An 18,182-nucleotide genomic window follows, 5' to 3' on the forward strand; every position below is an offset into this window, starting at 1 on the left:
CTTCCAATGCAGGCAGGGAGCCACATAGGTCAGGCTGATAGGTTTTATCATATAGAATTATTTCCACTTAATTTACTCTCTGCCAAAGGCACCCCCTTGCTTATTTCTATAGTCTTCATTCATCTGAGAGCAATTCACTTGAATATTTGCAGTTAAATTATTCTGCCTAATTTAATCTTACGCAGATGAAAAACAAAACACCACCACAGGATAATATAGAGCAGGAAGTCCACAGACATATTAATTCAGATAGTTCATACAAAGCAGGTTGTGAGACCTAGCTCATGGCTTAAACACAATATTTTTCAGAAATAATACTTTATTTTTCTTAAAATAATTAGGGCAAGTGTATCTTACTGAATTTATCACTATATTTTGTGACTAAGGGATTAAGAAGAGATTTTAATGTATTTGAAATGTTCAAATCTTTTTAGTGCATGTTTGCAAACAATAGAAAAGAAAGTTACAGCAAAAATATTTGTTATTGGATACACTTAATATCTAAACATTACAATTCAAAAATACACATTTTAGCTCTGTTTTTCTAGAATTATATCAGAGAGATGATGTTTTCTTAGGTATTAATGCCCTAAAATCTACAAAACATTAGGCAATGTTGAACGTAACTCTTTTTTATTTATTTATTTTGTTTTTGTTTTTGAAATCCTCACCAAAGGATATTTTTCCATTGATTTTTAGAGTGCGTGGAAGAGAGAGGGAAAGACAGAGAAATATCGATGTGAAAGAAACACATCAATTGGTTGCCTCCTGCACGAGCCCCGACCAGGGCCCAGGCCGGGGAGGAGCCTGCACCCGAGCTACGTGCCCTTGACTGGAATCAAACCCGGGACCCTTCAGTTCACAGGCTGACGCTCAAACCAGCTAGGGTGAACATAACTTTTTTACAAAGCATCTGTTTAGCTCAGTTGCTGTGGCTCAGTTGGATGAGCGTCATCCCATGCACCAGGAGGTTGCTGGTTCAATTCCCAATCAGGGAACACACCCGGATTGCAGGTTCAATCCCCAGTACGGGGCCTGTAGGAGGCAACTGATCGATGTTTATCTCTTCACTGTTTCTGTCTCCCTCTCCCTTCCCCTCTCTGAAATCAATAAAAACATATATATTTTTTAAAGACTTAAAAAAAAAAAAAAAGCACCCACTCTAACCTGAGTTGCATTAGAATGTTTTATTGCAGATATTGTTGTATCGTGTCTGCTTGGGTTATATCATTATATTTGTTTACTTGTTAAAACAAGTCTGGCTTTCTGATTATGCTGGTTTAAGTGGGTTTCTGCTTTTTATGCCCACCCTTTCTTCTTCATCAAATGTTATTGTTGTCTTTTTGACAAGAGGGTAAAGATCTAAAAAAAAAAAAAACATACTTTTTGATCCAAAATTTTATGGAAGGTAAACCACTTATACTCTAGCAACCATACAGATGTCCTCTGAAAAATCTTCAGAGTAAAATCATGCTGGTGATTTTATCTTTGGTTTCTTTTCAGGATATTATGGGGATGGATTAAATGCCATTGTTGTGTTTGCTGTCTGTTTTATGCCTGAAAGTGGTCAACCTAACTATAGATACCTGATGGACAATCTCTTTAAGTATGTATATCTTCACAAAAATGTTTGGACAGAATTCCAAGTTAATTAGATGTCCAATTTAAGGAATTGAAGTTTAGCTGGGTAAAAATTAAAAATATCCCAAGTCTGGTTGTTTTTAAGTACTTATTCTTTAGCATTATGAAACTATTTGTTTTTCAACTTGACTGAAAAAAATTATTATTTTAAAACTGGAAGGGATATTTCAGATAATCTGTTCCAGCTTCTCTATTTTATAGTTGAGGACACATTGAGGATAAAGGAGTGACTTTTTTAAATTTCAAAATTACATGACTAAATTACATTTAGCCCTGAAAAGCCAAATGTAACTAAGCTGACTCAGTTCTATTGTATTTCCACAAAGTCATTCTATTTCTCAAATTAGTGCAGTTTTTTAAAAACTTTGTTGTGGAAAGTTTCAAACATATACAAAAGTAAAGAGCAGTGTATTGAATCTTTGTGTACCAATCACCCAATTCCACAATCATCAATTTAGACTTCATTCCCACAATTCAAACTTCCCCCACTGTATAATTTTGAAGCAAATCCCAGACATCATATTTCATCTATAAACATTTCAATGTGTATTTCTAAAAGGTAACTCAACCAATGTTATCTCAATAAATGTAATTAATTTTAAAAATAAACAGAAGATAACTTTAAAAAAATAGCCATTATACCAACTAACGCTGTCAAAATTTTAATTGGTTTTTCTATCATTGAGGAGAGGGAAGGGAACTGTATAATTTGGATAACCTAGTTTGGTTCACAAAACTGTTATTTAAAGTTTTAATTTGCTTTTACAGGTATGTTATTGGCACTTTGGAACTATTAGTAGCAGAAAACTACATGATAGTTTATTTAAATGGTGCAACGACGCGAAGGAAAATGCCTAGTCTGGGATGGCTCAGGAAATGCTATCAGCAGATTGATAGAAGGTACTATAAATACAAGGTGACAGCTAGTCTGAATAATTTGTATAATGGCCTTATTATATTATTTTCTGTTGGCACTCAAAGGTACCATGTATACACTTCCTAAATTACATTTATTAATTTCATAGAAAGTTTCTATTTTCTCAATACAGTATTTTTAAATGTTATGAAGGAAATTAGTTTTGATCTGTTTTATAAAGAATAACTTTAATTCCTTAAAACAGATTTATATAATAGCTCTTTATTGCTCCTTATTTATACCACGCTGAACATTTTCCAGTAATTTACGTTTTGGGGAAAGGATAGAGAACTTGGTACATTTTCTATTTTATTACATTCTTAGTTTTGCCTAAGTTATAGTGTTAGCATATTTTATGTTACGGTGCTTATTTAGCTGTAATCTTTCTTTGGAATGAGCTCTAAAAGTGTATTCTATTGGAAGTTAGTTAGTCATCCATGCTAATGGAAGGAACTTTGTTCCTCTGATTGATTTGATTTGACCATAACTAATTCAAGCTAGTTTAATCAGCTCAGACCCATTAATAGGTTTCTCTTCGTATGACATGGACTCGTTCTTGTCATTTCAAAAAGATTCATAACAATCACTTTATTTAACTGCAAAATATGTGTGATAAAAGTTATTTGGTCATTTTAAATTGTCTAGAATAATGCCTTTCATTTTTAATAAAAATTTTAGACTTTGTAAGAACTCATGAGATCTAATTTATGCTGCCGGTTACTGTGGTAATCTCCACCCCCAACTTTTTGCTTGCACAGTGCCTTTCATGGTCTTGAGGAAATTAGTACCAGTTTCTTCCCAGTCCTGAAAAATGTGAACAGTTTACTTCTGTATTCAGTATTAGCCTCTACCCTTGGGTGGCAGTCCTGAAGACAAGTGCTATACATAAATGTAGCCAAAAGAAGTAAAGTTTATTTCATACCAGTAGGAGGGACCATCACAATTCAGGAGTGCATTATCTTGTATTTGACGGAATATCACATCTAAATGAGAACACTTAGGTGAGGGATTTTCAATTAATTTTTGTTTCAACTTCCATATACTTATTGATCGCTTAACTTCTAGCATTAGGATTTGTAGAGCTTGTTAAATTTTTCTTTCTTTCTTTTTAACTCCAGGTTACGGAAAAACCTAAAATCTCTAATCATCGTACATCCCTCTTGGTTTATCAGAACACTTCTGGCTGTTACAAGACCGTTTATTAGGTAATTTTTTGAATGCCATTGACATTTTTAAAAAGCAGGAACACAAACTCCTTATATGAATTTCTTGTCAGTGCTGCTGGTCAGAAATATTGAGGTAATTATTTTTATTTTCTTCCATAGCTCAAAATTCAGCCAAAAAATTAGATACGTCTTTAATTTGGCAGAACTAGCGGAACTTGTCCCCATGGAGTATGTTGGCATACCAGAATGCATAAAACAGTATGTTTTGTTTTATTTCTTTAATTGTATTGGATCTTTATATTTTGATGTGCAAGAGGTAAATATTTTTAATACTCATTTTTTCTCATTTCATAGATTGTAAGTATTTTGTAACTTCTCTTGTTTTTTGTAATAAAATAAAAAAAGAACAAGCTAGCCCTGGCCAGTGTTGCTTAGCAGTTAGAGTGTTGGCCCGAGCACTGAAGGGTCTCCAGTTTGATTCCCAGTCAAGGGCACATACCTGGGTTGCAGGTTCGATCCCCATCCTTGGTCAGGGTGAGTGCAAAAGGTCTTTGTTCTCTCTCTCTCTCTCTCTCTCTCTCTCTCTCCCTCTCCCCCTCTCCCCCCTCCTTTCCTCTCCCTCCCTTCTACTCTCTAAAAATCAGTAGAAAAAAATATCCTTGGATGAGGATTAACAAAACAAAAGAAGCCATTTTCCAGCACCTTCCCCATAATTCACCATTTTCTTCAGTCTGTCAGTTGAAGAAATAGGAAGTATTATTTCTGGTTGTGATTCATTCATATTTGTAAAGACTGGCTTACAGTCTGAGAGATGATTTCCTGATTGGTCAGTGCTAAAGAACATTCTCCAAATTTGGGCATGCTGCTCTCCTAATTTGAGTAAAAGCTTGTCATGACATTGAATAATATTACTAGAGAAATAAAATGTTATTTAGATCAGCATAGCCTTAATACTTTCCAGGACTAGAATTTATTCTGTTTACCAAATTAACTTTTATCTAACCTTTTTAAAAGAGCTTGGTAGAGGCTTTTAATGTAAAATACTTGAGTATCACGGTGCTATAATGTAGAAAAAGTGTCTTTGTTCTGTTAATCTGAGGTTTTAGTCTGTTGAATGTGTCAAAGCCAGATTTCTTAAGTCAGTTGTGATTTTCTGTATTACTGTATTAAATATTTTTTGTTTTGCCTGCAAACCTAAATGATTTTAAGTGCCTTTTTTGAGTTTTTGTTTATCTTTATAACATGTGTATTTACTCAAATAACTCTTCCCTACCAAGGTATGAAGAAGAAAAGTTAAAAAAGAAACAAAAAAGGTATATGCACACCTTGACTGGGTTGCATCTAGACTAGTCCATTTGCATTGCACAGACTAACTTCCTTACTGGTTGGTTAGCTTGTAGACAAAGATAATAGCATTTGTAAATATAAGTACACCCCAGAATCCAAATGCAGAGTGAATCCAATGTTCCTGATGCTGCCTGTGGCTTGGATTTACTCTGTTTTAACACCATATATATTGCCAATTAGTAATTAAAGGCCACAGCCTGTGCTCCCTTCTTTCGGGTATAAATACTGATGGTAAACCAGAAGAATTACTAAGAATACAATTTGAAAAATCAATTATTTTTAATATTTTATTATTTTTACCATATTTTTTAATCTATAATTTGTGCTTTCGAATTATTTGTGCACTTTTTAAAGAAGTTATTTTACTTTTCTGGGGTTAATGATTATATTTAAAATGCACATATTCTTTGGCTAACCAACACTGATTTCTTTGTATGCTTAAATGGCCTGCTAACCAGTCAGATTCTACATGTGATAAAATACCTAAAAGATCAATGTACCATTTAATAGTTAAACACCCCGCTTTCCATCTTAATTTTAATTTTGAATACTTCTGCTTTGAGCATAACAAACTATTATCTATTAATACCTTGGCATAGAAGATGAAAGGCAAGGGTATAAAACAGCTACATTTTATATAGTAATTTTAAAAAGTGTAGGATTTGGATCTAACTTGTTAATGGACTTAAAATATTGACAATTAAATTAGCAATACAGTTTAATGCAATCTTTCTTAAGAGTTAAGGTGAGAGATTTATGTAATTATCATTTTGACCATTCTAAAGAACCAATTGTAAGTAACTGGAACATTCTTAACTTTGGACATATTTTGTCTCTGTTGATGAGCAAAAATTCAGTTGACCACGTGATAGAATAATAGCTTTACATTTCTATATGACACTTTACAGTTTATCAAATAGTTTAACAGAGATATGGGCAGTGATTTTTAGATCTTGCTAATTTCTCGTTCCTTTCTAGGCATTGGTGTACATTTGCTAGATAAATGGCTGGAATTAAAAATATAACCTGTAATTGTAGAATATTTTGAAACCAGCTGCTTCATGGATTTCAAAATGAATTGCCTTTATTGATGAAATCTGCTGTATTGTGCCTTTTTACCAAGTTCTTAGTATTTAGTTATCTATTAAGTGATTTAGGCATCAGAAAAAAGTGGAACTGTACTTTTTATTTAAATGTATTGTTTGGAACCTAACACTACTATTTTATCGTGTTGGTTTTTTGTTTTTTTCTTTATGTTCTCTTTTTTTTACTTTTGTTTAACCTTAATAGAATCATTATGTATATCTTTTAGGCACTTCATAGTTTTTATATAAAGTTTAACCTTAAAAAATTCATGAATTCGTGTTAGCTTGAAAATGATAACATTCAAATTTTAAAAATAGAGGGGCATGTTTTTAAAACCAAAAGTTATCAGGCTAAATGTGGGATAGCTTACTTAAAGTGAAATCTCTATGATGAGTGAGTACTGATGAAAAGGACAGTTCAAAACTGAGCATTGAAGTGCAGTCATGCGTCACTTAACGATGGGGAGGGATGTGTTCTGAGAATTGTGTCGTTAGGCTATTTTGTGATGGTGTGAACATCCACAAACCTAGATAGTACAGCCTACTGCACATCTAGACTATATGATATAGCCTGTTGCTTCTAGGCTATGTACAGCATATAGCTGTACTAATACTGAACATACTATAGGCAGTTGTAACACAGTGGTAAATGTTTGTTTGTCTAAATAATTCCAAACATAGAAAAGGTACAATAAAAATATAGTGTAAAAGATAAAAAATGGTACACCTGTACAGGACACCTATCATGAACGGAGCTTGCAGGACTGGAAATGAGTGAGTGGTGAGTGAATGTGAAGGACTAGGACATTACTGTCTCGTGTGTGCTATGGCCTTACAATGTCACTAGGCGATAGGGATTTTTAGCTCCACTACAATCTTGTGGGACAGTTGTCATATATGTGGTCCATCGTTTACTGAAACATCGTTACCTGGCGCATGACTGTAGTGGCATTTTATTATACCACTTAACAAAATCATTTTTGAAAGAATTGTTTTTCCTACCACTCGCTTTTCACTTAGATCCCTACCCCAGCTATGTTACAGTCCAACATTTCAGTATGCACTGTTGTTCAGGATGTAATGTTCAGGAAAGTTCAGTAATTTGAAGTTTTAATAAAGGTTATGTGCATTTATTTGTACATAAGTATTTTATAATTTTTAAAAAAACAACAGTTAGGTTTCTTGTCAGTGTTCTCTTGACTTTAAAAATTATCTTTCCTTGTTGGGGAAATGTTTGGTAACCTTTTTACTGTGTCTGCTTCTTGGCAAAGCTTTGTTTTTAACAGAATAATATTCTATGCTAAAAGTAATTATTTTTAAGAAGAAAATTATTCAGTTGCTAGTGTTTTATTATCTATATTGTTTTTCATTAAACAGAGTTGATCAAGAGCTTAATGGAAAACAAGATGAACCAAAAAGTGAACAGTAAGTTTGGCATCTAGTCCAAACAAGACTGAAGAATGTGCTGATGAAGCAGTGCTCTTTTTTGCATTTACAATGCATTTATTGGCCCTGATTTTTATGTAACCTGTTACAAAATCAACTTGACTTTTTCTCAATGGACTTTTGTATAAGGGACTGTTCACTACTGTTTTGGTTTGTAAATCTCTTGAATTTAGCTCTTTACTAGCTAATGATAATGTAATCATTTTATATTTTATATTGCTTAAAGCAGAGATCCACACTTTATATAAAGTGGTTTTTGCATTTGTTTATTGAATGATGCGTCTTCTTCAGTAAAATATTTATATGCCTAATTGGTCAAGGAAAGAGATAATATATATTTTTATGTTTTGAGCAATATTTTTTAATGTATACCTGTCTTTTGGAAGAATATGCAGATAAATAAGACCATGATTTTGTAAAGTGCATGTTAGAATTTTTGTGTTTTATAAATGGCTAACTACATTTCTTGGGTAACTTAAAAAAAGGAAGTGGCTCATAAGGTTAGGGACAATTAAACTGATTCTCATGAATACCCAAAGGTCATGCATATAATCTAAGTAGATTAGTACCATCCTAAGCTTTTTTAATCACTTAACATATATTGTTCCTTAATTCAGAAGCACAATTACAAGTGTAATGCACACTTTTTCCTTTTTAAACTTAAAGACAACTTAAAAAGCCAGTTTTAGAACTGGAGAATTTAAGAGGGTAAGAATTGATGTTTGTACATATATGTATATATATGGGACATTTTATTTTCTGGCCAAAAGACAGACCTTTATAAAAATCTTAGATTTGTTCACTAATGTGAAATAAGCTGCTTCCAGGGTATCACTGTTGTGAATTTGTGTGGGTGCAGTGTACTATTCAGAGAACATGATGAGTTATTCACTGTCACTACTTTTTTGTAGAAAACAGGAGCTGCTTTTTTAATTGCTCCCAGTGTGGGCACTTTACCATAATACTTCCATATCAGTTATTTGGACTTGGTAGTCAGATACAGTATGTTTTCACATTTCCTATAAGTTAAGCTATTTTCTAAATCATAGAGCATCATTGTATTATACTGTTTTGGATGACACATTTGATATAGCATATAAACTCCTTGTTTAATTTGGTAAATACCTTGACTCTACATTGAAATCAATTGTACTTATGCCTCGAAAAAGAACTAAATTTACCCACAAAGTCATCCTAAAAGCAGATTGGTCTAATGTTGTGTCATATACTTGTGTGACTCATACATTTGGTAAACTCCAAATTTGAGGGTCACATCACATTCCAGTCCTTCTTATAAGGTAATTTACAAGAGTGTCCTGGAGTAGCATAATTGAAGTGGATGAGAGCTAAACTTTTAAGATTCATTCTATTCTGGACTGAAGACACATGTGGCTTTTACCATTTCCGCTTTTAGTATAAAGTTCCTATTACAAAAGGGAATTTTTCTTTACCTTTTGTGCTCTTCAGTCATAAACTTGCATGCTAACTTAAATCCAATGAAGGGGGATGTTGGAGGATTCCCAGGACGAGATGCCCTCAGGGCCTCCTGACTTGACTTGGATCCAGCAGCTATAGGCAGATCCCAAACTAATGTCACTATAGTGAATAAAATCAAGCCCTTATTGTTGCTTAAATGTTAGAAACACTTTGTACTGAAACACCAAATTAACATTAATTTAGGTATTCCTTCTGACTTCACTATATAAGAATGATGAGAATAAAGGATAATACTGAATTTAATTGTGATTAGAATCTATATTTGTAGAGTGCTTTAGCCTTTTATCTACAGGTCTTCATCTGGCTCAGAATGGGCTGAGCTTTATTAAAATGGGTGGTTTTCCTCTACATCAAGTACCCCGTTCAGTTTCAACTTCATTATGTTTATTGACTTTTCCTTTTGTAAGCATTGTTTCTAACTACAGATCCAACTTGTTACAAAAATGATGTGTTCTTTAAATAATTTTTAAAAGTAGAATTAGCCTGTATTCTACTAGAACATTAAGATTCAGAAGGTACAGTGATAACACTGGAATATAACAAAAGGGATGTGCTGTGAGTCACTAGATTCAAAGGATACCTGCTCTCACCTACACCTTAATGGAATCTGGTATAGGGACATGCCCCATAATAAATGTTTCATAATTGTAAGACTTAAGACTTAAGTAGGTTAGAAGAAAAGCATTTGTTAAATTTGTAATTTGTAGTTATGTTAACATTTCCCCCAAAGCATTCAATTTTAATTTTACACTGTTGATAGGAACAAAGTACAGATATTTATATTATTTTATCTTCCTGCTGGGGTCATGGATCTAACTTAACTGGTTTAATTTGATGGTTCTTTCACTTTTTGTGTTATACTTGGGCTCTGAGTGCCTTTTATTAGTCAGTAGTTTCTCATATAAAGTAATTTGTGTTCTACTTGGTTATATTCCTAAATACCACCAAGGAAAGATGCTATGTTGACCCCATAGTTTAAGCTTAATAGTCTTTAACTCTGGAAATCGGGGGATAGGTAATAAAGAAATAGGATTCTAAGTAGAGCCCAGCAGGTAGTTGGAAAAGGTAACAAAACAAGGAAGTAAAAGAAAGAAAACTATGAAGGGGTAAAGAGTTAGCTGTTACCTAAGATGCCACTGAATGTGTCCCTGTTACATTCAGTACTGGCAGCTGTTGGTACCATTTTGTGTATCCAGCAGGAAAACCTACATGCTACACACAGAATATGTGAAGGGGGAAAGGCTGATACTTATAATGATAATTCATATTTTCTTCTGCTATGTCCCTTCATACAGAAGCAAGTTTGAACAAAGAGGGTCAGCAATTTATAGTGCACAAGTTAAAGTTTAGGACTAGGTTATTTTTCATATGTCATGGTTGGTAAATATTAATGTAGTCTTCCAAAATAGACATCACTATTTAGTAACTGCACTGAATACTGAAATCTGCTGATTGACAAGTATATTTTGTTAGATAGGAATTCTTCAACTGAAATTCCAGAATTTAAAAAAGTAAGAGGTCTGGTTTTTGATAGAGACTTTGTAAATGGCTCTATAATGTTGCTATTTGGCTGTTTTTATGTGAGTGCTCAGGGAATTTGAAAGTGATTTAATGCAAGCAGTGGCTTTTTAGATTTCTTCAATTGATAGATAAATTAGCATTAGGATACGTCGGATAGAATAGGCCAGTTTCCTAATGAGATTGGTAAGGTTGTATATAATGTGACAGCAGCTTCATTTTCCCTTTTCCTGTGTCATATGGAAAATTGCTAATATGGTTCAACCAGAAGGGAGGAGGGGATAGGCTAAAAATAAGAGATTGCTACCCCATTTTATTTTGTTTTCATGCATATATTTTCCCCATCATATTTAGATTTTTGAGAAATGGATTACAATTCTCAGAAGGATGGGATGGGTAGAGGAATTACTGTACTTACAGTAATAGACCAATTATTCTATTAGATTTTATCTTGTCATAGGGAATAGGAATTATATCATTTGAGCCGCTGAGAGAATCAAGAATTTAGACTTGCATGGGAAAGTCAGCAGGACAGGGAAGTAGGAGACTATCTACTCGATGTTCTAAGCACAGAAGAATTACCTACTAGCCTTTAACTCCCCTCTTCCTGTCCCAAGATTCTGAATGAATTCGAGTTAGACCAATGGTGAGTCCCTGTAATGCAATTTTCCTTTAAAGTTATAAATAGTAATTGAAAATAAGGTAATGTGTTGAGCAGTAAGGAGTGACACTAAAATTTGAACAGAACTGTAACTTTGTTGTATATGACAGAGCTACTTAATATTTTATGTTTTGAGAACTACTTTTAAAAATGCTACAAAAAGTTCACATGAAGCACTTAATAAATCAAACACCAGATGAAAATCAAGGTTTAATGCTTTCAAATTAAAGAATTACAGTAAGCTGTCCGTTTCAGACAGCTGTCTGATTCTGTCTTATAAGACATTCTACAAGAAGCTAAGACATTTGCATTTAAAAATTTTGTTTTCATATTCTCTGTGGATAAGGAGGAACTTGGAAAACATAAATTAGCTACTCCACTGCCCTTTTTGTATATGGACTTTCTAAAGTTTGCCCCTTAAACAGTTTATTTACATACACCTAGCTAGTAAATATTGGTGCTGTTCAAGGCCACTAACTTGCATAGCCCTTGGGGCATTATTCAAATAGAACAAAATTCAGGGTTTGTTCGATACTAACACACTTTGATATGTATTTCAAAAATTCAAACATTTTTCTTATCATTGGTTCACATGTTGCCATTTAAACTAAATTAATGCACTGTGATAATTTTACTACTATTCAGATGATTTTGCCTAGCTTAGTGCTTTCATTTTACAGTGTTTGAGAAATTCAGTTCTGATTGGTGGCTGTGTGTGCAAGATGTTTATGTGGTCCCTGTAAGAAATACTAGGGTTGGTATTGATTTACTAAGGAGATGTAATATTTTATTTAGGAATACAGTAACTTGTGTCCTGATCTGTTGCACATCGTATTTTTGCAACGTTAATGAATTTAAATAAATTAATTGGAAAGTTTGTTTTTGTCTCATTTTATCACATTTTTTCCGTCTTCCATTATGATAGTGAATTTTTACAGAGTTATCTTGTCTTTCAAATCGTTTAGACCGTTACTCTTGATTCTCTTCCTATAATCTGGTGCTGCTTCATATTGTCCAGGGGGGGTGAAGAGTCCACCCTGCTTTTAATTTTAATACTATCTTGTTTGTGTTTGTTTTTTAAATAAATTCCCAGATTTTATTAAAATTCTTTAAGATCTTTTATAAATATTGACAAGGTCTGATTAAATTGAATTCCAAGTGGGTATTATAATTCTGTAATGAAGATTTTTGTTTTAATTTTATTTTTCAGTTACAGTTTGCATCCAACATTATTTTGTATTAGTTTCAGGTGCACAGTATAGTGGTTAGACATCATCTATTTTACAAATTGTTCCCCGGTTAAATGTTATCTTAACTATAACCAAACTTTGTGTTTCATAGTTTAGAATTCTTTTGGTTAGTGGGCAATCCAACGATGAAATCAGTTCAATAAATGGCTGAACACATGGTACAAATGACAACCTGTATAGCTTATAGACCTGTTGGGAGGATCCATCTAGCACTTATTTTGCATTTACTCCTTAATCACTAGTCAGCCACTTATGGCAAACAGCTGTGCACATTACTGCTGCTTTTATTCCATAGGACAGCATTTGGGATTATATAAACTCAAAATACAGGGTGTCCCCAAAAATGTATACACACCTTGAATAATTATTAGTTCCAATGGGTTAAATCTAAAAAGAAACATCAATTGAGCTATCAGTTAAGTGTATACATTTTGGGGGAACGCCCTATATAAGAGTATTTGTCTTGCATTGGGAACAAATAATAAATACAAATTCTCACAAATTGAAGTTCTTCATGAATCATAAACTGAAAGCTTTCTGGGCTAAATTAATTGCAGCCCTAATTTGAACGGTAAATAAATTCCTGGCATAATTTTAAGAATTTGTCTTAAATTTAGCATTGCAAGGTTTTGAACAGTATTAACCCTGAACACATCTCAGGCATAAAATATGAATGCCTTGCATTTCCTAACTGTGCATCTTACAGTGGAGAAGATTATTCTTAAAAATTATAATTCTCTTATGAACGATTTAGTAAACCTGGTGAATTACTCGAAACAGTTACCTGTCCTGGGCCCCACGCCCTTCCTCTCTTCACAACTCCGCCCTCCCCTCGCCAAACTTGAGTGGCGTACGGGAGGAGTTGGTGGGCGGGGCCTTCCTGGCCCCCGCCGTGACGCCACTTCCAGGTTCTGCGAGCACTTCCGGGTCGTTGGCCTAGCTGTGCGGTTTCTGCGGCTGCCAAAGAGGTGCTGGGGAAGAGGTGGTAGGAACCTCCCGGGCTCCTGGCGGTGCTGGTTCTGTCCGCTCCGCGGCGGGAAGCGCCTTCCGCACAGGTACGAGTGAGCCCTGCCCCGCTCCCAGTGCCGGGGCTGCCGTCGGTCGGGTCTTTTCCGAGGGCTGCATGGACGGGGAGGCCCTTCGCTCCCGAGTCCCGGGTCGACCTGTTACCGACTTCAGTGCCGGGATGGCCCCGCGGCTGGGACCCGGGAGGAAGGCGGCGGAGGCTTGTTCTCCCCCGGCGCCCGCCGAAAGGCGCTAGGGGAGGCCCGCGCCCGGCCCCGCGCCCAGGTGGGCCAGGTGGGCCAGGTGACTGTCTGCAGCACCCAGGCTTTGGGGTGGGGGCCGAAGCCGGGAGCGCGCTCCCTCATTCTTGTGCTGCTGCGCTCCTGTGAAGTCCGTCTCCCGACTTCATGCGAACTTCGGCAAAGGAGTGAATTTAACTGGATAGTTTTATCAAGGACGAGGACTTTGAGTTACTTCCAAATGAGGGGCCTTCTAATTTAATTTTCCTTAAACTGCAAATGAAAGAGTGTAGATTTGTATAGCTGATAACATAACTAAAATATCTCAACATTGCAGAGGAGTTTTTAAGATCTAAAATCATTAAAGCAAGTAATGGTATATATTGTAGAAATGATCACCACCGTAGTTTAAATTTGTTTTTCTTTGTGATGAATTTTAAGATCTCTCTTAGCAACTTTCAAATATGCAATACAGTATCCTTAACTAGTCGGCATGCTATATGTCTGATTTTCAACCGGTGTGCCGCAATATTTTAGTAATTAGTTTATGTGTGCCCTGAGATGAAAAGGGTTGAAAATCGCTGCTGTATATTATATCCCCAGGACTTTATAAATGGAAGTTTGTAACCTTAGGACATTTCCCCGCCCCCCGACCATCACTCTGTTGTGTGTATCAGAGCTTAGTTTGCTTGTTTTGGGGTTTTAGATTCTATATTACAAGTGAGATCATATGTCTCTCTCTGACTTATTTCACTTAGCATAACGCCCTCAGGGTCCATCATGTTGTCGCAGATGGCAAGGTTTTAGTCTTATGTTATGGCTGAATAGTAAGCATTTTATTGTGTATACTGCAGGACCTCAAATAAAATCGTTTGATTATAATGTTGGTGAAAAAAAATGATTCCAGGCCAACACCACTATTTGTGTGGAATTTGCATGTTCTCCCCATGTCTGCATGCGTTTCTCCAGGTGCTCAGGTTTCCTCCCTCATCCCACAGATGTGCACGTTAGGTGAATTGGCCTGTCTACATTGTCCCAATCTGAGTGTCTGTGTGTGAGATTGCACCCTACATGGAAGGGTGTCCTGTCCAGGGTGGGTTCCCACTTTGCACCCCAAGCTGCTGGGATAGGCTCTTGCCACCTGTGAACTGGTGATGTTTTGTGACTAGAAATAGCCGTTGCGTCTTTTCTAATGCCAATACTGTACAGTTTGATTACGATTGATTTGTAATATAGATCAAGAAGCTTGATGCCTTCAGCTCTTTTTCAAGATTGTTTTTATAATTTTCTTGTAATTACAGTTAACATACAATAATATATTAGTTTCAGGTCTATAACATAGTGATTAGACACATAACTTAAAAAGTTATCACCTCAGTAAGTCTAGTGCTCATATGACGCCATACATAGCTATTACAATATTATTGGCTATATTTCACATAATGTACTTTACATCCATCCCCATGACTATTTTTATAACTGGTAATCTGTGCGTTTTAATCCCTTCACATTTTTTACTCAGCCCTCTAACCCCTCTCCCATCTGGCAACTTTCAGTTCGCTGTATGAATCTGTTTCTGTTTTGTTTGTTCATTTGTTTTTTAGAATCCACATATAAGTGAAATTAAATGGTATTTGTCTTTCTCTGTCGGACTTATTTCACTTAGCACAATACCCTATAGGTCCATCCATGCTGTTGCAAATGGCAAGATTTCTTTTTTTTTTTTTTTTGATGTCAGAGAGGAAGGGAGAGGGAAAGAGATAGAAACATCAATGATGAGAGAGAATCATTGATTGGCTGCCTCCTGCATGCCCCCACTGGGGATCAAGCCCGCAACCTGGGCATATGCCCTGACCAGGAAACGAACCGGCGACCTCTTGGTTCCTGGGTCGACGCTCAACCGCTGAGCTACACCTGGCTGGGCAAGATTTCATTTTTTATGGCTGAGTAATATTCCATTGTACATATATATGTATACATTTTCTTTACCCATTTGTCTATTGATGGACACTTAGGTTGCTTCCATATCTTGGCTATTGTAAATAATGCTGCAGTGAACATAGGGATGCATGAATCTTTTTGAATTGGTGTTTTGTATTTTTTTATATATATAAATACTCAGAAGTGGAATTGCTGGGTCATATGGTTTTTCTATTTAATTTTTTTAGGAACTTCCATACTGTTTTTCATAGTGGCTGTACCAGTTTACTATCTACCAACAGTAAGCGAGGATTTCCTTTTCTTCACATCCTCACCTACACTTGTTATTTGTTGATTTATTGGTGATAGCCGTTCTGACAGGTGAGGAGTAATACCTCATTGTGGTTTTAGTTTGTATTTCCCTGATGATCAGTAATGCTGGGCATCTTTGCATATGTCTATTGGTCATATGTACATCCTCTTTGAAGAAATGTCTATTCAGGTTCTCTGCTCATTTTTAATTGGATTATTTGGGTTTGGGGTGTGAAGTTGCATAAGCTCCTTATGTTTTTGTGTTTTTTTTTATATTAACTCCTTATAGCAGCGGTTCTCAACCTGTGGGTCGCGACCCCTTTAGCGGTCGAACAACCCTTTCACAGGGGTCGCCTAAGACCATCCTGCGTATCAGATATTTACATTACGATTCATAACAGTAGCAGCATTACAGTTATGAAGTAGCAACAAAAATAATTTTATGGTTGGGTCACAACATGAGGAACTGTATTTAAAGGGCCAGAAGGTTGAGAACCACTGCCTTATAGGATGTATAATTGGCAAATATTTTCTCCTTTTCATGTTGCCTTTTCATTTTGTTGATGGTATCCTTTTCTATACAAAAACTCTTCAGGCTGATGTAGTCCCATTTCTTTCTTTTTTTTTTTTTCTTTTGTTTCCCTTGCACAAGGACACATATCCAAAAAAGAAAAAAACATTACTAAGAGTGATGCCAAAGAGTTTACTGCCTGTGTTTTTTTTCTAGGAGTTTTTGATTCATTTTAAGTTTATTCTTATATATGGTGTAAGAAAGTGATCCAGTTTCATTCTTTTGCATGTATCTGTCCAGTTTTACCAACATTTATTGACAAGACTGTCTTTATACCATTGTATATTCTTGCCTCTCTGTCATAGAGTAATTGACCATATAGGTTTGGGTTTATTCCTGAGATCTTGATTTCTGTTTCATCTGTGGCAGCAATTTCAACCTTTTTCATCTCATGGCACACATAAACGAATTAGTAAAATTCAGTAGCACACCAAAAATATATATTTTTTTTACTGATCTAACCAAAAAAACATAGGTGTAATTTTTATTCATTCACACCAGACAGCTATTGTGTTGACGGTTGTCGTTTTTTTGTTTTGTTTTTTTTTTTACTTGACAATCTAAGAGAAGAGAGGTCAGTGCCCCTAACTAAATAGTCAGGTATTGCATGTTTTAATAATTCTTGTGACACACCAGTTGAAAAAAATCGCAGTTCTAGATGCCTGGTTAATTTCAGTGAACAAGCAGACTGAAGTCCCTGCCCCGGAGAAACTTACATTCTATAGAAGGATACAAAGTAAACATAAAATAAGTAAATCATGTAATATGTTAGAAGGTGATGGTGCCATCAAAAAATATAGCAGGAATAGGGGATTGGGAAGTTGCAGAGTAGAGGTGGGAGTTGATTTTTAAATATGACAGTTTAGGCCTCCTTAAGTAAGTGCTATACTTGAAGGAATTAAGAGAACTAAGTGTATACTGGGGTGTTCCAGGTAGAAAGAACAGCCTTTACAAAGACTTACATAGGCTGGAACGTGTCTGTTGTGGTCCAAGAACAGGGAATCCCATGTGTCTGAGAAGGGTTTGAGAACAAGGGCGAGATGGTAGATAAACTCAGAGAGAGAATAGGTAGCCAGGTTATTGTAAGGACTAGTGAAATGGAAGCTATTGGAGGTTTTGAGCAGAGAAGAGTTTTTTTCTAACCTATATTTTCAAAGATCACCTGGCTGCTGAGTTGGAATTAGAGTATAGGCGACAAGCATGGAAGCAGGGATACCAGTTAGGAACCTATGTCAGTAATCCAAATGACAGACGATAATGGCACACACCAGGATGATAACAATGGAAATGGTTGGATTCTGAATGCATTTTGAAAGAGTTTACAGGATTTACTAGGAATTGAACTTGGAGATGAGCCTGGGGGGAGGAAGAGGTAACTTCAAAGGTTTTTGCCTAAATATGGAGTTATATAACCTGAGATGGGAAAGACAATAAGGAGAGATGTTAAGTAGGCAGTTGGCTTCAGCAGTTAGTTCAAGGGTAAGGTCTGTGCTAATAAGTGAATTTGGGAATTATCAGCAACTAGTGGCCCAGTGCATGGAATTCGTGCACAGGGGTGAGGGGTTGTCCCTCAGCCCGGCCTGCACCCTCTCCAATCTGGGACCACTC

At 35.6% G+C, this 18,182-nt stretch overlaps 2 protein-coding genes across 7 annotated transcripts in view; both read left to right on the top strand.

Annotated features, from left to right (window-relative positions):
* Positions 1-18,182, top strand: part of BNIP2 (BCL2 interacting protein 2) — a 40,689-nt gene that overhangs the window by 10,018 nt on the left and 12,489 nt on the right. For 2 of the 6 annotated variants that reach the window (XR_002826704.1, XM_023745856.1), the window contains 6 exons: positions 1,504-1,606; positions 2,410-2,541; positions 3,676-3,762; positions 3,883-3,981; positions 5,001-5,036; positions 7,533-7,580. Coding sequence is in view for 5 of the 6 variants with exons in the window: in XM_023745856.1 (XP_023601624.1) it covers positions 1,504-1,606; positions 2,410-2,541; positions 3,676-3,762; positions 3,883-3,981; positions 5,001-5,036; positions 7,533-7,580 (505 nt within the window). In the remaining variant the exon portion in view is untranslated. Of the gene's footprint in view, positions 1-1,503; positions 1,607-2,409; positions 2,542-3,675; positions 3,763-3,882; positions 3,982-5,000; positions 5,037-7,532; positions 9,447-18,182 lie in introns of those variants that run through there. The other 4 variants (XM_006104672.3, XM_014446944.2, XM_006104673.3 and 1 more) reach the window with 4 other exon arrangements.
* Positions 13,427-18,182, top strand: part of GTF2A2 (general transcription factor IIA subunit 2) — a 17,245-nt gene continuing 12,489 nt past the window's right edge. Inside the window, exon 1 of the mRNA XM_006104676.3 lies at positions 13,427-13,582. The gene's annotated coding sequence lies outside the window, so the exon portion shown is untranslated. The remainder of the gene's footprint in view (positions 13,583-18,182) is intronic.

The sequence above is a fragment of the Myotis lucifugus genome, unplaced genomic scaffold, assembly GCF_000147115.1.
Source record: "Myotis lucifugus unplaced genomic scaffold, Myoluc2.0 scaffold_588, whole genome shotgun sequence".
Classification (NCBI taxonomy): domain Eukaryota; kingdom Metazoa; phylum Chordata; class Mammalia; order Chiroptera; family Vespertilionidae; genus Myotis; species Myotis lucifugus.